This window comes from Sminthopsis crassicaudata, chromosome 6 (genome assembly GCF_048593235.1).
Source record: "Sminthopsis crassicaudata isolate SCR6 chromosome 6, ASM4859323v1, whole genome shotgun sequence".
Lineage (NCBI taxonomy): Eukaryota > Metazoa > Chordata > Mammalia > Dasyuromorphia > Dasyuridae > Sminthopsis > Sminthopsis crassicaudata.
The window spans coordinates 156,935,642-156,958,385 of NC_133622.1; the positions used below are offsets into that span (position 1 = coordinate 156,935,642).

Below are 22,744 nucleotides of genomic sequence, written 5' to 3' on the forward strand. Positions count from 1 at the left end.
CTCCAGACACTGACAATTTAAAGAAAGTAAGAAAGTGACTAGCCTTCAAGGAGATCACAATCAGAAATCATAATGCAAATGACTGTTACATTAATACAGGAAGGGTAGAGTGGAGATAATATCAGAATGAAGGCACCAGCATTGAGGGGGACCAAGAAATACCTCTGGCAAAGGATAAAATTTGAGCTTAGTCTTGAAGAAGACCAAGGAAGTCAGGAGATAAAAGTGATATAGAAGAGCATTCCATTTATGGAATACATCAAATAAGGCAAAAGGTTGGAAGATGGTGTCATATGCATGGAATGGAGTAAGTAGACTGGTATCAATGGATGATATATAGGGAGAAGTGAAGTTTGAGGAGTCTGTAAAATAAAAAAGGGGTAGTTTGTAAAGGGTTTTAAGTATCAAGCAGTAGGGAAGGAGGTCTTAGAGTTTATTGAAAAGGGGATACTATGGGCAGATCAATACTTTTGGAAGGCCTTTTGGCAGCAGGGATTTCAGAATCATTGGGATAGGAATATTATGAAGGAGCAAGAATATGCTAACTACTGAAAAATGAATCAAGGAAAAGTGCCTGTAGTTTAAGAGAAGTCTATTGAAGTAGATATGTGATTAAATTGTTCAGAGGACTTCTCTAAATTTGATTTCATAGCAGATGGTGATATTGTGGCCTGCAAGGAACAGAGGCCTCCTTTACAGTAGATAGGAACAGGGAAAGGTATGACCTGACAAAAGTTCATTCAGGAGGCAGTAATGGATGGTAAGTTTGGTGTGGGGATAGTCTATGGGGTCTTGGAAAATTTTCTAGCACAATGTTTTACACAACTTAGAAAATAAATGGTTATTGAATGAATGATTGAAAGACTTCATCAGTCTTTTAACCAAGTGTGTATCTGTGTATCTTCACTGACCAAATAGTCTACAAGACTGATTCCTCATTGCCACTAACTTTTAGGATATAAATAGTGGGTGCTAAACTTACTTTACCAAATACCTATTTTACATCTAGTGATATGAAGGTAGTTATATAGAATGAGAACACCAAATAACTTTCTGAACTAGTTGAAATAGATTACTTTTTAATATTGCTTTTATCATGGTATACCACAATATTTACTAGATGAAGAAATGTTTGCTATTTCATATATCTAGAGTTGGAAGGGACCTCAGAGGTCATTTCTTTCTATCTTTTTATAGCTAGAGATATTAAAAGTCTTCCCTAAAGTTACATAGAGGGTTAAGGAAAGAGCTAGTCCTTGTGCACAGGTGCTCTTGCTCCCAACCAAGGCCTTTGCCACTGTACTACTACTACTCTACCTTTCTAAAATAAAAGAATTCACTATCATCTTAGATTGAGAATGATGAGATTTAGGCTGCAGACTCAATTCTACACCATCTAGGTGACTTTTGGCAAATCACTTATCATTTCCTTTATGGATATATAAAATGGGTATCCATTGATGGGTTTTAATCATCTTTGGTGGAAGGACCCATAAATATCACAGAGACTTGAAAGAGAATAATCATTTATGTCCTAGGTTGTGTAAAACATTGTACTAGAAATTTTTCCAAGGTCCCATAGACTATCCCCACACCAAATAAATAAATAAGAAAAAGAGTTTTTAAACATCTAAAATTTTGTGGCTCTTTAATAGAAGGGAGCTTTCTTTTAGTTCTCCAAGGAATTTAAAACACACAAATCTATAGCAGAAGAACTTCTGAATATTTAATAGAACTCTTGGGAAAACGAAATTCCCCTCTGTGGAAATGGAAGGGATTCAACATTATTAACTTTTTTTATTTCTGAGAAAGCAGTTCATTGATCCCTAATTTGCCAAAAGAAATACAGAAAAGCCCCAAGATTTTCATGTCACAAGTTTGGATTCCATAAGGAACATTTCATTATTAGGAAATTTTTTTTAAAAATTGTTTATTCTACCTATGTAACTATGATATCCACTTCCATGGAAATAGAACAGCATCAATTGGGTGAATCTTTGGAGTTGGAGGAGGAGGGCTCATCGATCTTTTATTCATTACTTCAGTCCTTTATTGTAGTATTTTAATATATAAATAATTTAATGCTATCATATCTTTTTCATGAGTCATCATGTAGAATGTGAGATAACATTACTAACTGAATGGATCTAAATAAGTCCTTTGAAATTATGAATATGAGATTTTCAAGTTATGTCTCCAGCTTTATAGTGCACTAAAAGGAAGCAGATAAGTGTTTGTTCTCTTCTGATGTTCTATTAGTGAACAGATCACTCCAAAGTTCACAAATTCCCACAGTGGAACCTTGGGCATCCTACTGGTAGGCTACCTGAACTTTATTGCAGTCTTCTTCAACTTTTTCCACTTGTGACCCCTTTTTTCCCCAAGACATTTTTATGTGATTCCAGATTTATAGATATGTAAAATAGATATACAAAGCAAGGATTTGTTGGTAATCATAATTTTGCAATCTTCACATACAGCTATGTGACCCCCATATGGGTGCATTTTAAGTTTAAGAAGTTTTAAAAAGCATTGCTTTACTGCACCAGGCTTTAGTAAAGACTAGGGATAATAGGGATGAAAGATCTTTTTTTTCTTCTTAGAAATACACTTTTCAGGTTTTAGAAAGGAAAATGAAAATAATTATCTATTAATATGTTTTAATATTAATCCAATTATTTTTGTAAGCACAAAATTGTACTCCACAAATGATAAATTACAAAAATGCATACTATTTATGAGTGAGTAGGGAGGCAAAAAACTAACATTAGTATTATAGAATGTTAAGAATTCTTTCTTATAGGGAAAACATTAGTCTGCTAGGATATTTACAAGACTGAAAATATTAAATTTGAGGATGCAAAGTTCATAAAAATTCTGGAAATTGAATTAAATATCTCTGGAGAAACTTAACCATATGTTTACATATTGAAGTAGGGATTTTATATTTTAGAAAAAAAAACTAAATTAATTAATGAAATTCTTTTGGAAAAATAATGTAATTATGGGGTAAAAAAATTAAGGTAATCAGCCGGATGTGTAAGTGGAATCAAATATTAGATGTCCTAAAACACTGGAAATAAAGTGCTAGATCACTGTTGCCCCAACACTGAAGTGTTTCAGATACTTATTTTAAAGGAAACACTGAACACAGAAAAAGAAGGAAAGAAACAAGCATTTTTATTAATTAAAAAAAAATTAGTTATATCAAGAAACATGAATTAAGTGCCTTCTGTGTGTAAGACACTTTTCTTTTTTGTATTTAATAGTTTTTTTTATTTTTCCAATTATGTATAAAAACATGTAAACTGCTTTCAGCATCGTATCTATAAGATTTTGAGTTCCAAATTTTAATTCCTCCCTGCTTACCCTTCCCTCCCCAAGACAACAAATAATTTTATGTGTATTATGCATGTATAATCATTTTAAACATATTTCCACATTAGTCATGTTGTGATAGAATAATCAGAACAAAAGGGAAAAAGCACAACAAAAGAAGTGAAAACAGTCTGCCTTTATTTGCATCCAAACTTCATGGTTCTTCCTCTGGATGTAGATAACATTTTCCATCATGAGTCTTTTGAAATTAGCTTAGATAATTGTATTTCTGAAGAGAGCTAAGTCTATCATAGTTGATTATCATATAATATTGTTGTTATTGTGTATACTGTTTTCCTGACTCTGCTCATCTTTCTCAGAATCAGTTCATTTAAATCCTTCCAGGAAACAAGTATTTAATAAGTGCCTACTAAATGTCAGAGACTATTCCAAGTGCTTTAGAAACATCTCTGTCTTGGTACCTCATCTTGCTCCCCTCTATATTAGTACTCATCAGTTCCCATGAATTCACTTTTCATTCTATGCTGATAATTCTCAGATCCTCTTTTCTCTCTGCTGACCTCCAGCCTCACATCTCCAGCTATCTGTTGAATACTGCAAACTTGATAATCCCAGAGACATCTTAATTTCAATATGTTCAAAAATAAATGTGACATTAGGAACAGATGCAGACTTGAATATGACAAGTGTTTTCTACTTGTTCCTCATTAGGTACACAAGATTCTGTGAAGAATTTTGCAAACTACTAGGGCTTTCTTAATCTCCCTTCTTGTGAAAGAACTATCTTTTTAGCTGCTTTTTATTTAGTATTCATAGCAGAAATTCCTTAGGAACTTCAAGAATGTCTTTTTCCTTACTCTTAATAATTAGTATCGAGATAGTTGAAAGTGCTCTGATAGGTGAGGATGCCTTAGTGCTTATAGTGGTCCTTCTGTTTTTGATTTACTCTACAACCCCCTACCCTCTTCCTATTGAAACTGGTGGTTCTCTGTTGTGATAATAGGCTAGCTAATGGCTTCCAGTAGCTGCATATATCCTGGCAAGGGTTTTAGATTTTGGGGCTTTAGGCTTGGAGCAACTGAATATGGAATAGTTTTTGCACACTTTTACCAACTCCCTCAGAGCATGTCAATCAATATTCTTATTATTCCCTTGTTTTAGTAACTCAAATTTTACCATTTCATCAGCTTGTGCCCCTTTGGTTGTGACACCATAGCAATCATAGCAAAAAGTTCCTTCTAGAAGGTAGAATTCAATTATATATATGCTGGTTAGTATAGGTTATTACAAGGCATTGTAGAAAGAGGTTGTGAAGGATTCTGTCCTGTATACCAAACATGTGTCTTTTAAGGATTTAATCCCATCTTTGCAAAGCACTATCAAAATCATTATGGGACCAGATATACAGAATTTCCTACCTTAGAATGAAGGATAGGTTTCATGTTTGTTCTTTTATTGATTTAATTTGATTTGCAAAAATAAATCTTTTATCTCTTTAATTTTCCAAAGTTGATGGAGCTTTACTGCAGGCAAAAATTCCTTTTTTTCATTGTATTTCTCCTACTTCCTCCTAAGATTTCTTGGTAATGAAATTCCATGCGTCTTTTATCCCTTACTGTACAGTTATAATAGGTGAACATTGAGACTATTTTTAACTGGGTAAAATTGCCTATTCTCATTTTCATTCACACTTCATTATCTTCTCTTACTCCTCTTCTTTCAGTAAGTCAAAATATGTTTTCCAGCAAAATTTCTGAATTAGAGGCTGTACTTCATGCCCACATGCACATATGTACTTCTTGATTTCTTCGTCTCCACTCCCATTTTCATCACCTTTTTCACTTTCTTTTTTATCTCTATTACACTTTAGATTATACATTAGATTCTAATTATACATTAGATTCTCCCATTAGATTCTAAGCTTCTTGAGAGGAGGATCTAACTGCATTTAATATTCCCCCAAATTTTTTGCTTGCAGTAGAAATAGAAATGGAAGTAGAGAAACAAACATCAAAAAGCAAAATCAAATCTGGAAAATAAACCACTTGGAAAAAATATTTTAAATTAAATCAAATCAATAAAAAAAATATCAAGACATAAGCATTACTTATGAATTGAAGAACAGAGCATAATAAGGAACTCCACAAGCTGAGGTTATGGACTTTCATCTAGTACTGGCTTCTCCCCAATAATTTATAACCCTTTTTTCTGGCATGCATTTCACTGTTATTATAATGGCAATTTGCAGGAAAGCAGGATATGAGTACTATGATGTTATTAACAGCTGCTAAAATAACTCAACAGCAATAGATAATGACTTTATGTTTTATCTTCCACCAAACCATAGGAGGGAAAATGTTTCTTTTCTTTTCTTCTAACTTTGAAATTACTCCATTTTCAATTATTTAATTTCCCTTCCAATTCTCTAAGCTGTAATGAAAATCAAGTAAAATTGGAGGACTTCAAATATCAAATTTCTTGTTTCTCTCCATAACCAAAGAATCAAACATGCCAAATTTACTGTTTTCCCCTTTTAGAAACCCTTATTCGTTTCTTTTCTATTTCATCTGTTACTCATTTTTGAACAATCTTATCTCATTCTTACTTCTAAGTTATCATTTGGAGGTTTTGGGGTGTGAGTGATGCTAGTCTATGAATGTTGTAATCAGGGACAAGCATACCAACCTCTCACTCCTCAATCTGCTACAACTGCATCTCTTTACGTACTTTATTTCAACAGGTCCTTTAGAACCATCTTAGTGAGTATGATCTGGAATACTGTCAAAATATACAAAAATAATACTCTCTCTTTAATTGGCTCAACCTCTAATTTGGAATAAAACAGAGAAATCTTTCCTTCTATGGCTTAGTTTACTTTGTCCCAATCTCAAACCAAAAACTATTGGCTTATTAAAACAAAACACTGTTAATCACCAAGTAATTTATTAACAGCATCAAATATTAAGCAGATGTAAATAAACATTTAAACAAAACATAAAAGTTATGAATATAGTTTTCAATCAGAGTTGCATCTGTGTCTTGATAAAGTAAAGGACATAAGAGTCAAAGCCTGAACTTATATATATATATACATATAAACACACACACACACATATATGTACACATACTCTCTCTCTCTCTCTCTCTCTCTCTCTCTCTCTCTATATATATATATATATATATATATATACACACACACACACACACACACATACATACAGAGACACTCACGTGTTGATCTATATCTATTTCTCTCTGTATCTCTCTCTACATATAATGCAAGGTCATCTTACAGTGAAGACAACTAGCATTCAGAGGGATTGGGCAGGGCCCATTGTAGAAGGTGAAAGTCTAACTAGATCTCAAAGGTATCCCTGGAAGATCAGAGGTGAAAATAAGGGAAAAAAACATTCCAGTCTCAGGAGGACAGCTTATGCAGACACAGAATCAGAAGGTGTAATGCCCCGTGCAAAGGAAAAGTGAGATGGCTGCTGTGGCTGGATTGTAGCCTAAAGGAGTAACATTCATAAATTATAAAGAAAGGGACTAGGTTATGAAAGATTTTAAATGTCAAACAGATGATATTAGATTTGACCCTGAGAAGGAGGTATGTGCTACTACCTGATCAGGTCTTTGCTTTAGGAAGGGAGACTTCATGCAGAGAAACAATACCAGAACCAGTTTGTTCAGGTATAAGATAATGAGGACTTATATTTGGATGGTGGCTGATAAAAGCAGAGTGAAACAGATGTACCAGAGATGTTGTGGAGAAAGAAATAGGAAGATGTGATAACAAATTGAATGTGTGAAGTGAGCAAGAGTAGAGCTGAGGCTGTAACTGAGGTTGTAAGCTTGGGAAAGATGGTGGTACCTTTGACAACAACAAGATAGTTGGGAAGATGAAATTTGGGGGGGTATTTCTTTGGATGTGTTAAATTTGAGATGCCTGTGTACACATACATAGTTTGAGATCTTATAAAGCAATGTGTGATACAGAACTAGAGTTCAGCAAAGACATTAGGGCTGAATACTTAGATGTGGAAATCTTTTCCTTTGAGATAACCATTAAACTAGTAGTTGCTGATAAGATCACAAAGTGAGATAGCATAGGGAAAAAGAACAGAGGGCAAGAGGATGAGATGGATATGTGATGTCATAGACACAACAAACTTGAACTTGGACAGACTTCAAGAGACAGTGGAAGATAGAAGGACCTTGTGTGATAATGTACATAGAGCCATGAAGAGTTATATACAACTGAACAATTGGACAACAACAACTTTGCTAAGTTATGGGAATCCAAAGATAAATTTAAAAACATCCCTTTACCTCAAGAGCTTAGATTCCTTGTGGAAGAGACAGCATGTTTATAAATAGACACTTAAAATCTATGTACAATGTAAATGGAAATTAACAGTAGTTAGAAAAAAAGCCTTTTGTAAAAGATGGTATTTCAATTGAGTTTTGAAAGAAAGAAACTGATTCTAAAAGGTACATTTGAGGAGGCAGAATATTACAAGCATGAGGAACAGCCAATGTAGAACTGTGGAAGGAAAGAAGGAAGGAAGGAACATTAAGTTCTTTGAGGGAAGGAACATTTTTTTCTTTATCTTTGGATCACCATCACTTAGCACAATACCTGGTACACACTTAGTTCTTAATAAATGCTGGTTTATTATTGTTTACATGTTTTCAAGTCTGTTTCATCACTTAAAGGAAGGAACAAATGAAGAAAGCATTTATTAAGATCCTGCTATGTGCTGTGCTTAGCACTTTACAAATATTATCTTACTTGATTCTCATAATAATCATAGAAAGTCAGTGCTACTAAGATTTTTCAAATGAAGGAAACTGAGGCAAACAGTGGTTAAGTGACATATTCAGAGCTAGTGAATGTCTGAGGCCAGATTTTTACTTAGGTCTTTGTGACTTCATCCACCAATATAATATAGGAGGAACATTTGAACTTAGGCTCCAGCTAGATTTGCTTTTTCACTATGGTTTAGGCAACCAATCTCCTTTTAGGCAACATAAGAATCTCTGTATTATTTGGTGCTGCTATATATCTGAAAACACCTATTAATTTTTTTCTTCAGGTTCGTTGGGGTGATAAAGGCTCAACTGAAGAAGGTGCAAGGTTAGAAAAAGCCAAAAATGCTGTGGTGACAATTCCTGAAGAAACAGAAGAACCTCTCAAACCTAGACCTCCTCGGCCCAAACCTACGTACCAGGCCCCTCAGACAAAGTGGTACACTCCAATCAAGGTAACCATCAAATTTATCATTCAGCCTTACCTATGTCTATTGCATGTTCAAAGATTTATTTTCAATTGGTTAGTGTTTTCTGTTGACTGAAATTTGTTTTAAAATGCTCAACCATATGTACCTCTTGTGTCAGAAATAACTTATGGTACAAGGAGCCTAGGAGCATTTTTGGAAGATATTCAGCTGGTTCTAACTCTGACTCCTACTCAGAAATCCCTGGAAAATATCCCAATTGGACAGGCCAACATACTGGCTACAATTCTATACTTAAAAGTATGCTGGCCATATTTGTAAAAGTTTTATAAGTTTTTATTGTAAGTTATTATAAAAATGATTATATAATTTATATAGTATCAGATAATATTATAAATCATTATTTTATGTGTTACATAGAATCAGAGAACAGTATATACTCTGTAACAGGTGGATTATGTTACACCCAGCTCTACTAAAATTCCTTATTGGGTATTTCTAAGCTTTACATACTTTGGCCTTTTTTATAGCTGATGCTTCTGCCCAATTCTCGGATGACTGCAGCTGGGGTATTCTCTCATCTGAGTCCTTCCACATCTATTACAGGATTCCTCTTTCCAATAACAGTTGGCACTCGCCATTGATCATTTTAAGAGGCTCTCTTCTACTCTGGTTTGGGTTACAATTTTTTACCACCAAAGCTTATGGCTTTGTCAACTTGGCATCCTCCTTCTGAAGCTCAGTGAAGAAGAGGAATGAGGAAATACTCTCCATTCTTGGAGGAATAGTCTTTCCCAATTGAATTATGTGAAATTTCAGAATATAGATTCAAGTAATCCTAACAAATATGAGCTAAAATCCTCTCACCTTTCCTTCACTGATAATAAGGATAAGCATCTTATACCCCAGAATTTCTCTCTTCTCCCCATTTCCTCACAGTGATTTATCTCATATAACAGAAAAACAGATAAGCAAACCCAACAGAATATAATAGTTTTATATTACATTCTGCACCTATAGCCCCTCATCTCCCAAAGAAAAGCAAGGAGAAACATTTCCTTATCTATTGTCAAGGCCTGAATTAATCATTACAATTAGTAATAATCCATTTTGTTGTGGTGTTCTCTACATTTATATTTTGAGGTTAGAGTGTTTTCATTATTGTGCTTATTTCTTCTTGCCCTAGTTTATAAATCTTCTAATTCTGTCATTTGGGTAAATACATACACACAAAAAAAGACTTCAAATATTTATAAAACATTGGAATTTTATGCAAATTATTTGATCCAAGCAGTAATTTTGACAGTTTCATTTTGTCATGTGTGTGTGCTTCTACTGAGACTAAACTGACTCAAAACATCTGACGGTCAGCAAATAAAACTAGATTGAGCTAATTTTCTTACCTTTCATTAGTTCTCCATTACTTGAATGCTGCATTTCATGCCATATGTATGTGTTTCCTTGCTTTCATTTATAGCAAATGTTTTTTAGTTCTGTGGTTTTTTTGAGAATAGCTGTATTGCGTCAGGGCAGTTAAGTGTCAGAATTCAAATCTGGCCTCAGACACTTACTAGAAATGTGACCTTGAGCAAATCACTTAATCCTATTTGCCTCAATGTCCTCATCTGTAAAGTGAACTGGAGAAGAAAAATAGTAGACCACTCTGGTATCTTTGCCTTCAAGAAGACCCCATATGGGGTCACAAAGAGTCAGACATGACCAAAATGACTGAACAACTAAACATATTACTTTAAGGAAACATGAACAAAAGTTCTAGCTTTGAAAGAATATACCTCAGTGAGACTGTAGGACATATTGTAGTTGCTGTCGATATGTGGAAATCAGAAATTTCAAGAATTCTTTGAGCCTACAGTTAACCATGATCATCAACTATACAGAAGCACAAAGGAAACTGTGGTCACCACTAAAAAAACAATTCAAAGAACTGATTAACTTTTTTTTTTTTCAAAATAGTCTCTTAAAAATTATCAGAGAGATCTGAGAGTTGAAGGAAATATTTTAAATTGTGCTATAGTGTGATCTTGCCTTCTTGAGGTTTGAACAACAATAAGAAGACTATTTTCAATAAAGAAAAATCTGCTAAATATTTATGTGAAGAAAGAATGGTTGTCATGGACAAGACTAGTCAAAGACTGGAAGAATCTGCAAATTCCCTGATAAAGTAAATAACTTGGAGAGGAAACTCCCTTTAACAAAGCAAGTCATCATTTTCCTTGCAATTTATAGTTTTAGAGAATCACCTGGGGTACTGAGAGATTCCATGTCAAGTCCAGGGTCACAGAACTGGCATGTGCCAGAACTAGGATCACAAGTCAGTTCTCGCTGACTCCAAGACCAGCTCTCTCTATGCACTGTATCATAATGTCATTTCCTTGGCAAAATGTTATTTTTTTCTGATGAATCTCACTTTCATTCAAAACTATTCCAAAAATTGTTATAGAAGTTCAAAAGATATTATAAGATCTGAACATTTTTAGCCAATGTAAATTATCCATTTCTCCAAAAGTATCTAATCAACAGTACCTTGGATATATAGAAATTTTTATGTTATTTATAACTTAACATATATAATCAAAAAAAATCAAATTATTGTGAGATGAAATATATGTGGTATTTTTAAAACTTAAAAAAGTTCCATTTTTTTTAATATCCTGACAAGTTATCATTCAATATGATGATAATGATATTGATGACAAAAAGTAATACTGAAAGCTAGTATTTATATAGTGCCTGCCATATAGCAGGTACTGTGTCAAACCTTAAACAAATATGATTTCACTTGAGTCTCATTGTCCCCATTTTACAGTTGAGAAAACTGGGGCAAATAATGGTTAAGTGCCTTTGCCCAAAATCATACACTGGTAAGTGTCAGAACCTGTATTTTATCTTAGGTCTTATTGAATCCAGGCCCAGTGCTCTATCCATTGTACCACTTAGTTGTCTGTCAGTATTGTTTATTATAAGCAATGAATGACTTGGATAAGTTCTTCCTTCTGCTTCTATAGTGGGTGAGTCATAGGAGTGATAAAGAAATAAATGATAGTGATCCAAAGGAGAACAACAACAACAACAATCACAAAAACTAGAAGGGAAAATCAGGCTTTTAAATAATCCATTTCATAATCAAGGTATCTTTAGAATTGAGGTTTGGTGATCCTCACAAAACCAAGCAAACAAACAAACAAAAGATAATAGTAAATGATTGTTGTAGGTCATATTAAGAAACAGAAATAATGACAATCCAAATTTCCATATTGAAGGATTAAGTTTTTTTCTTTACAAGTTGCAAGTCAGTGCCAGTGGTAGTACAATTAAGTTTTTTTTTTTTTAATTTTCTTTTTTCTTTGAGCCATTCATTCAAGAGACATAAATTATTTTCCGTGTGTTAGTTACTGTATTATTCTTCTATCATGACAGGGCCGGCTTGATGCACTGTGGGCTTTATTACGTCGGCAGTATGACAGAGTTTCTTTGATGCGACCTCAGGAAGGAGATGAGGTTTGTATGTGTTGTGGTGATGGTGCAAAGGGAATGTGAAGTATGATCATTTCAGGAAAGTAAATGCAGCAAAATCTTAAGTTAAGAACATTTCAGAATTCTCATTTCATCTATTGAAGGAATGATTTCTATCATGAAAGTCTTTAATGAATTATCATCCATGATAATAGGAAATTGAATCATTAAGTCACTTCATCCTAAAAATATACACTTTGAATATATTTTTTTGTTCCAGTCATAGACACAAAATATGTTGAGGTTTCCAGGAAATATAAATACATACACTGAATTCATAGTTTGTCATCAAAGGCACTGGGGTTATTTGAAGATTTGACCAATATAAATGTCTGTCCTTTCTCTTGCCCTATTTTAGAGTAGAAGACATTTATGCTTAATGGACTAGGGAATTATACTTTAAAAATATAATGTTATATATTGTATTTAATATAATAGAGATCATTTGAATTTAGAATCATGAAATGGTAATAGATATTTGTTTTATTAAGGTTAATTCATTTTATATTCATTTAGTTTCAGAGGTGTTTTGTTCATCATATTCACCAAAACTGGATAAGTTATTTTTTTAAAGAACTGATTAAATTAATTTAGTTTAATAAGCATAGAGATTAGGGTTATTTTGGAAATTAACATAGAACATAGAATAATGCCTCCCTTTAGAAGTAAGACAGTATAGAATCCTGGAATATTTGAAAATCATATATAAGATACCAATTGCAATCCTATTAAAATATTCCAGAGAAACAGCCTGTGTTGTAATTTCTGTAGGAATTTCACTCATTACTTTATGAAGTTGCTTCTTGCATTTTATAACTCTAATTAGAAAATTCTTTGTACCTTTTTCTCCATTTGCTTTCACTTTTTCCTTTTAGAGATATTCAGACATCTAACATATGTCTTCTTAATCTCTTATTCTGCTCATAAGAATCCTCTGGACATACTGTGGTTCACCAACACTGTTAAACTGTGGCACGTAGAATTGTTTGCACAATTCTTTCCATGTTGTTTCACAAATGTAAAGTACTATGAGATCATTGTTTTCCACATTTGATATATTTCTATCAATGCAGCCTGATGGTGATAACTTCTTTGACACCCACATCACATTACTAGCTCAAATTTAGCACATGAACAAGATAAACTTCTACAAACTAAATCTCCTCATCATATGTTATTCAACTGAACTTAATGCAAGACATCACATTTACCTATTAAACTTAATCTTACTAGTTTTAAAATCTAAACTATAAAGTTTTAATTAAATATTATAAATGTTTAAGTATCTAGTAGGTATAAAACACAGTGCTGTATACAGACTCAGAAAGATGAAAAAGATTCAGAATGTGTCCAAAGGTCATATAGTAGAAGGGATGAGACAGGCATGCAGATAACTGTGATCTTAACTCATATATATATATATATATATATATATATATATATATATATATATATAAATAATCCTTCTAACTCTATGTTCTACTTATTTTAAAATGTCATTTGAGTTATTGATAAAAATATTCAATAGAATAGTAGCATATCATTTCTTTGTTATATTCCATTAATTACCTTCTTTTAGGTTGACATGGAATGATTAAACACATATTGAATTCTTTTGGATTTACTTAACATTGTTGTTATTCAACTCATATTTTACCATATTAACCATAGGATTTTATCGTAGAAGACTTCACAAATCTTTTCCATTAATTCTAGATATTATACTCAACTTTTGAATATATACACACACATGTGTGCTTATTGTATATATACATATATGTACATACATATGTATATATAATATCCCACTTTGCTAATATTTTAACTCAAAAAGAAATAAGGTTAGATATATATAATTCCCAATACTCACTTTATTCATTTCTAAGTAAATCCATACTAATGCCTCTAGAATTTTATTGGGTCTTAACTGTTAACTTACTGGCCCATAATTTACAAAACTTACTGATTTTTTTTCTTTTCTTAATTTCTTTTTTTTTTTTTTTGAAAATTAAGAAAACATTTTAGCTGTTTTGGGTTATTTTTATCATTTCTCAAAGATTACTGAGATTGGTTAAAAGATGGCATGTACAATTTTTCTAAATGCAACCCAGTATGCATTTTTCTTGGTCTGAAGATTTGGATCCATTGTAAACAAATTGATATTATTTTATTGATCCTAATACCTATTTTAGCATCATAGGGTCAAAGATTTTCAGCTAGAAGGGACCTTAGAAGTCATCTAGCTAAATCCACTTATTTCACAAGGGAAGATGAGGCCCCAGTTCACAAAGTTAGTAAGTAATAGAGCAAGGATTTGAACTTAAATCATTTTCTGCCAAATGCGGCACGATTTCTGCACAGCCAGGCTGTATTTGAACTATAATTTCTGTATTATTAAAAATGTTTACTCTCTCTTTTCCCTGTTGAAAACCATTATCCATAGTGGAGAAAAAAGAAGCAAAAGAGTTAAGTAGTTCTGCTATCTCTAAGCTGTTAAGGTTGGGTTTTGCTAAGTGCTGAGGGTACAAGTCGAAAAGTTAAATCGTCTCTCTTCTCACTGGGGTCACATTCTAAATAGAGAAAACAGCATACAGAGAGACGTCAGTTGCCAGGCAGATAAAAGGTGCTTCCGAGCATATGGCAACATCCAAAAGTCCTTAGGTCATATTGGCAAGTTGAATGGTAGGAGTCTGGAGGATCTGGCACATGTATCTGGTAAAACCCATTCACTTGCTGTTTGCTCTCCTTCCCTTTGAGAGGGAGCTCAAAGTTCCTGAATTTGCAGGAAGGTTGAGAGGTAGGGCAATCTGAAGAGCCTCCTTTTGGGGGCTTTTGGAAGCATAGGATAGGGATGGAGAAGATAGCTCATGGTACTTGACTGTTGTCGGATTGACCTGCCACTTAGTAGGCTAGACTAGTAGACAGAAAAGATAGCCTAGGGGCAGATGTTGGGATGTTTAATTCCAAATTTCAATATTATTCCCTCACAAGAAATTGATTGTAATCATTTTGCACAATAATTCCATAAAATAAACATTGAATCAACTTTTAAAAAGATATTTTGAAATTATAGAGAGTGTCCCAAAAAATCTTATTTTGTACATAAATAAACTGTCACCAAACTGCTCCCATACTTTTAGAAAAGTCTAAACTTAAACTAAGCAATGAGGGAATGCCAAGAGAAGTATTTCTTTGTGCATTCCCTGGCAGCTTTTGCCTTGCTGACTACTTACACAAAATCTTTGTTCTTAAGGCCATTAGAAAAGGCAGAAGGATTTACCATTATCAGCAGCAAGTGAATAATCAAGATTGAACAAAATTTAAAGAAATAATCTGTTGAGATGTATGTTTAAAAAAAAAAAAAAAAAGACAAGCAGGTTAGCAAGATAGAAAATATATTGTCATCTTTAGGATGTCTGACACCAAAATAGAATCACCTCTGCCTAGTTAACTGCATTTCTTCTCTCCTAAAAAACATTTATTCAGAAGTAATTCACTATAAAACTCCTGCTATGTCTAATCCCCCAGGAGAGTGCAGTTCGGTAAACAAAATTGACACAGAATCTCTCAACCTTTCTCCCTCTCCTCTCTCATTCCCTCCCTTCCTCCTTCTTTTCTTCTCTCTGCTCTATATGTTTCTATCTCTCTTTTTCTCCTTCCCTCCATTCCTCCCCCTCTCTCCTTTCCCATCTGTCTCTATCTCTCTCTCCCTCTCTCTCTGTCATTCTGTCCCTCTTTCTGTCTCTCCCCCTCATGTGTGTATCAGCGTGTGTGTCTCTCTGTCCCTATCTCTGTCTCTTTCTGTCTGGGTCTCCTTTCTCCTCTCTTTTTCCCTCCACCTCCCCTCTCTGGAAGTCTTGTTATGCTAAATTTCAAGCCAAACAAATGTTTTCCTTCTCCTGCTCAGAGGCCTCATTGTACTAGTTTTCAGAAGAATTCACTACTGAATTAATGTCCTTGATCAACTAATTGAAGTTTAGGCATAAAGTATCAAAGCAGAGAGAAAATCCCTGCCCCTCCCCCATCCCATGCTTCCTGCTCCTACAGAGGGTGGCCCAGTTTGAGGGCTGCACACAGACAAGACAAGAAGCTTTGATTGTGAATGGAAGTCCTCAGAGTCATCCATTTTTCATCTCACAATCCGCAAGGTTAGGGAAGCTTGTACAGGTGTGAGTTAGCAGGTTGTCTCTGACATCTGTGGAACAGAGGCACAGGTCCTCCCCAGCCTGCAGGGAGGCTGCTGGATTGTCAGTGGACGTAGTTGATTGTGGCAGAACAGTTTTGGTCCCACATTTGCTGCCTGGGGGTCCAAAACACCAAAGGTAGAGCCGGGGTGGACACAGCTGTGCTCCTAAACTTGCCTTAGGCACAAATAAAGAGATCTAATGTAGTTTGACTCTGTTGTGGTGGGGAGATGAGGACAGAGAGCCACTTCAGAGACAACTTAGCACAGCAACATCTGCCACCAAGTTTCCAGGGAGTGACAGGGGACAGCAGGTATGGATCGAAGCCTCCACGTAAACAGCCTCCATTAGGCCATGAATGCTTTTGAAGGGCTCCCATCAAACATGCTGCGACCACAGCAGGAGTTTGTTTTGTTTTCAAAGTAATATTTGGTTTTGTGCAATTGCGAAGTAATTTATAAATGATGCATCACCACCATTCTCGCTTTTGTTTGAAGAGAGTGAGAGAGAAGGAGAAGAGAGGCGGCAAGGCAGAGAAAAAGAAAAAAAAAAAGAACCGTAAAGCAATAGGTTTTTTTTTGGAGTTTTTCCACAAATCAATTAACTCTCTAAAGAGCTTCTTGGCTTTAATTGAGGTTATATTAACCTTCAGATTGCATCACTATATCCAGCTATACATAGGTAAATTTATAGTCTCCAATAATGGGATCTAATTTTCCAAACATTGTAGTTTATAAAATTCAGTTATTTTTATGGATTTTTATGATTATATAAAAAAAGGAAACTGGACTAAGTTTTATGTGTTTTGAATAGACTTTTAGTAAAAAAAAAAAAAAAAAAAAAAAGTTATTCTTCAAATTCATTAACAGATAACAGATATGAAATTGCTCTAAAAAAGTTAAAAGCTTTCTCCGAATATGTCTTTTTTGAAAGTTGACATGTATATCAGTTGATAATGATGGTGTGATCATGATATGTAAAAAAAAAAAAAATTAAATCTATTACCTATAGATCATATGAATAACATTCTAGAGTTCTGGCATTATGAAAGTCAGTACTATTTAAAGCTCTAGATATGGCTGTATAATAATTCTTTGAACCTATTTCTGTGTTGTCAGGATCATAAAAATCAGTAAAATGTAAATTGTGTCTCTCTGCATATAGCATTATCTCATTGTGTTGATAGTTCCTTCCCAGAGTTTTCTGCCTTCCAGTCATTTCTCCTTCCTATTTCTTTTTTTTCCATTTTTGCATTAAGAACCTGAATCTTGAACAATGCTCAGGACATACCCATCACTATTTTATTGTTATTTTGTGTATTGGTCTTTTGTCTTCAATTTGATTGTAAGCTCTTAGATAGCAGAAGGTATCTTATGTATAATGAGCGTTCATTCAGTATATCCAAATGTTTTCAGGTACTTCAGCATTTGGTATCTTCTAACCATGTGGTGGAAAGCCTGTTGGATTTTGGAGTCAGTTTGGGTATAGATTCTAGGGCTGTGGCTTACTATAGGTTCAACTTTACCTCTCTGTGCCTCAGCTTCCTCTTCTAGATTTTGATGAGGTTGTACTATTTGATTGCTAAGGCCCCTTCCAATTCTAAATCTATGGTTTTATTAATGTAGCTTTCCATTTTTTGTCTAGAAGTTTTATGTTGCATAGCTATTTTTATCAAATTTTATACATTATTGGAATACCTATTATGTTTGAACTCAGTTGAATGTATGCCATATTCACATTTCAGGCTCATTAATCTAGGACAGAAGGGGACCTCAGTGACCATCTGCTTAAATCCTTTCATTTTACAGATGTGGAAACTGAGGTCTAATGACATTGTTACTTCTTCAGTATAACTTTACTATTTTTTAATGAAAAATGTCAAGATTTTAAAGTATTTTGACCAATGAATGTGAATATAATTGAAATGAAATTGAATATGTCTTTTGTACTCATATATTTTATATCATGAATTTCAGAATATTATTCTGACAAATGGTTGATAGGCAATTTATAATCCATATCAGCAAATGGATCTCTCTCTCTCTCTCTCTCTCTCTCTCTCTCTCTCTCTCTCTCTCTCTCTCTGTCACACACACACACACACACAACCTTCGCATTAATCAGATTATTTGCCATCACTGTAGTATCCTTTAGGCTTGCTATTATATGAAATCATTGAAATTTTATTAACTAAATATTTCTATCTTTTATGTTGCTAAATATCTTTTACTCTTTATTATCTCTCATCTTTTCATTACAAAGCACTCATAAAACATCATTATGTCCTGCACAAGGTAGGAGATGTAATTGGCTTTGTTTTACATGTAATTGAAAGATAAAATTTTTCCAGTGTAGCCTAGGGCATGAGCTTTCTATTATTAATATAGTATCTTACTGACTATAATTTTTAGCTGTACACATATGTTCATACAGAACATATTTTCTGAATATTTATATCTATATCTATATATATCACCAGTACTAGGGAAGAATAACTAATTCATAAGTCATAAATCAGAGTTCCAGTTATACTTTTATCTGGAAGATTTGAAACTTTAAAAATATCGTTGTTTTATTGATCAGTACAGATATGAGTCTGTAAAAGTAGTGGGTGGGTCTGGGTCCCCGATGCAAATAAGAATCATGTGAAATTCAAACACCCAGGTTGTTTTTGTCAAGAGAGAGCATCTTAATTTACTGAAATGAGTTTTACAATAAAAATAAAAATCAGACTCTAATTCATGAATTTACTTATCATTTTCATTCCTTGTAGATATGTTAGTATTTAGGTGTGCCACGGAATTATGAGATCATCTAACCATAGATTTGGGAATTTTTATGGAAATCATTTAATGAAACTGATTTTGCAAATGAAGATCAAAGACTTAGAGCTGGAATGGACTTTTAAGCTAACCAACATATAATCCTAAATTTTATAAATGGGGAAACTAAAGGCTCCCAAAAGATTGTACAACCTACCCAGGCTCACAGAAGTACTGTGTTTGAGGTGGCATTAGATGCCACATGTTCTTGCTCCAAATTTATTGTTACAAATTTTTTTTTCTTTTTAGCTTTTATATAGTTGTGTCTGTGCCTTTATTAAAATTCATTACTCTAAACTAAAGATAATCACAGAATTAATAGAATGTGCATTTTTAAAATCACATTAATTTCTTAAAATTAACTCTTTTTCTCTAAACACAATACTATTTTTTTTAAGTTTGTATTTGCACAGGGTATTAAAGAATTAACAAAAGGAGAGATATAGATATTTTGTCATATGTAGCTCTAGATAGTTTATGGTGCCAAACATTTTTGTCTAAGTCATGAATCTATTTGAATGTTTGAATGTTACCTTGAGATATGATGTGACATGGAACTATATCTAATTTCTTCCATTTTGCTTTCTAGTTTTCCCAGCATTTTAAAAAAAAAATGTTATATAAAGACCTCTTACCCTAGTACCTAGGATCTTTATATTCCTTGAACACTGGATTTCTGTATGAATGTTTCTGTAAGTAGTGTGCCAAATCTATTCTACAGATCAACCTCTCTATTTCTTAACCAAATAATTTTCATTTGTTGAATACTTAACATCTGGTACTAGTAGGTCCCTTTTCTCCCTTTTCTACCCTTTTTTGTTTTTTGAGATTCTCTACTTTTTGTTCCTCCAGATGGATTTCAGTTTTTTCCCAAGATATATAAAGTAATCCTTTTGTAATGTGATTTGCATGATATTGAATAAGTGAATTAATTTAGATAGTATTCTCATTTTTATTATATTGTATTGGCTTACCCATGTTCAATTAATGTTTCTCCAGTTATTTAGGCTTGTCTTTATTTGTGAAAAGTATTTTTATCACATCCATAGATTCTTATATATGTCTTTATAGTTGGACTCTCAAATATTTTTATTCTGTACTTATTTTAAATAGAATTTCTTTTTCTATTCCTTCCTAATGTGTTTTGTTGGTAATATATAGAAATACTGATAATTTATGTGTATTTATTTTATATCCTGAAACTTTTGCTAATTATTAACTGTTTCGGTTAATTTCAGTTGAATCTTTAGTTCATCATTATGCCATCTGTCTAAAGTGATTGTTTTGTTTCTTCCTTGCATTTTTTTAGTTCCCTAGTTCCTTTTTTTCTTATTTTAATTAATGTAGTCAGCATTTTAGCATTATATCAAATAGTATTTATGACAATCCTTCCTTTGGCTCTGGTCTTATAGCAAAGGCTACTGTTTTTCCTTTATTGTGGTAATTCTGACTCTTGGTCTCTCTTTCTTTCTCTTTCTCTCTCTCTTTCTTTCTCTTTCTCTCTCTCTCTCTCTCTCTCTCTCTCTCTCTCTCTCTCTCTCTCTCTCTCACACACACACACACACACACACACACACACACACACACACACACATATACTCACTATATCAAGGAAATGTCTATTATTATGTTTTCTAGTGTTTCAATAAGAATATTATTACATTTTGTCAAAAAATCTTTTCTGCATATATTGATATATATTATGTCAATATATTAAACATATTGATATGATAAATATGTTTTATCTATTGATATAATATTTTTTTTTTGTTTTTCTTGTTGTGTCATCAATTGTGTTTATGCCTTTCCTAATATAAATCTAGTCCTTTATTCCAGGAATAAATCCAGTCTCATCAAAAAGTATAATCCTTGAGATATGTTGTATATACCTCCCTGCTAAGATTTTATTTTTAAAAATTTGTATTACTATTCATTGGAGATATAGTTTTCTATTTTTCAATTTTGATTCTCATGTAAACATCATAGAAAGTGTTTGGATCTCTGCTTTTGCATTTAAAAAACAGTATGTGTAATATTATAATTAATATTCCATGATTATTGTATAAAATGCATTTGTGAATCCATCTGGCATTTGGGAGTACATTTGGGACTTGTTGAATTATTTTTTCAGAGATTGGATTGTTTCAATTCTCTATATTTTGTTTTGTAAATCTGGGCATTTTATAGTTTTTTTTTTAAATCATATCACTTAATTTTTTTTTTTTTTGTAATATGGATGGACTAAGAGTTTCCATATGTTCCTTATTTCTTAACTATCATAATTTATCCCTTTTCATTTTTTTGATACTGGTAATTTGTTTTTTCATTTTTCTTTATCAGGTTAGCTAACAGCTTATTTTTTTCCAAAAATGCACCTAGTTTTATTTTTTAATTAAATTTCATTTTTAACAAATAAAACTAGAATTTAAAAAGTAAATTTTATTTTACTTTCAATTTTAATAATCTGTTTAATTTTTAGAACTCACTGTTTATTTGTAAAAATGTATATTCTAGTTAATTTTTAAATCAATTTTTCTTTTATTTATAAAACTATTTACAAATATAAATTTTCCTCTAAGAAATGCTCATCCCCCAAATTTTGGTATGTCTTTTTATTATTATCATCGATTTAAAAGATAACATTCTTTAAGTTACCTAGGAATCAAGTTACTTAATCTCCCATTAATTTTTAATCTTTTCTTTAATATCTATTTATAACATTGTTGTTAACAAAAATACATAGAGAAGATTGAGGGGGTAGGTTATGAATGCCAGAGAATTTTATATTTGATTTTGGAAGGAGCCATTCAAGTTTATTGAAAAGGGCAGATGACATAGTTACATCTGTGTAGTAAAAGACAGATTGTAATGAGGAGAGAAATCAATCAACAGGTTATTGCAATAGACCAGGTGATTCTGGACAAGAATAATAACAGTATCATAGAAGAGAAGGAATTAAATAGAAAAATTGTTAAGGAAAAAAAATTAGCAGGATTTTGCTTTAGACCAGATAAGGGGTAGGGGGCGCAGAATAAAGAGTTGAGAGTGACAATTATATTATGAACCTGGATGTGTAGGATGGTGATAAGTCTTGACAGGGAAGTTAGGTAGAGGTGAGGGTTTTAGCGGGAAAGATAATGAATTCAATTTTGGACATACTGAGTTTTTTATCTACGGGATGAGTTTGTTTTCTATGGCGCATCCAATTTAAGTTGTCTGATAAGCCATTGAAGGTGCAAGCAGAGAGGTCAGCTGCCAGATAGGTAGTTTTGTGAATTATAAGTATAATGTTGCTAATGGGAACTGATAAAAGTACCAAATGAAATAGCATAGAGGGAAAAGAGACTACCCAGGAGAGCCCTTGGCAGCTGAGTCATGATAGCAAAATCCATAGAGGAAGAAGCTTAGTTGGGGAATATCTGAAGCATGACCCAGCCTGAATTGGTCCTCAAATGACATTAAAATGTCTCCCACATCTATTAACTAAAATACAAATTTTTTATCTTTCATAGAATGTGAGCTTCATTTGGACAAGCATGTTTTTCATTTTTTCCTTTAATCTTAGCTCCCAGAATATGCCCTGAAAATATAGTAGGAGTAGCTAAGTGGTACAGTGGATACAGCATAG

General features: G+C 33.0%; 1 protein-coding gene across 2 annotated transcripts in view; it reads left to right on the forward strand.

Moving 5' to 3' along the window:
• The window catches only part of ANTXR2 (ANTXR cell adhesion molecule 2), a 204,187-nt gene that overhangs the window by 120,018 nt on the left and 61,425 nt on the right, over nt 1-22,744 (forward strand). For both annotated transcript variants that reach the window (XM_074274312.1, XM_074274313.1), the window contains exons 15-16: nt 8,436-8,603; nt 12,015-12,095. In XM_074274312.1, coding sequence (XP_074130413.1) covers nt 8,436-8,603; nt 12,015-12,095 — 249 coding nt within the window. The remainder of the gene's footprint in view (nt 1-8,435; nt 8,604-12,014; nt 12,096-22,744) is intronic.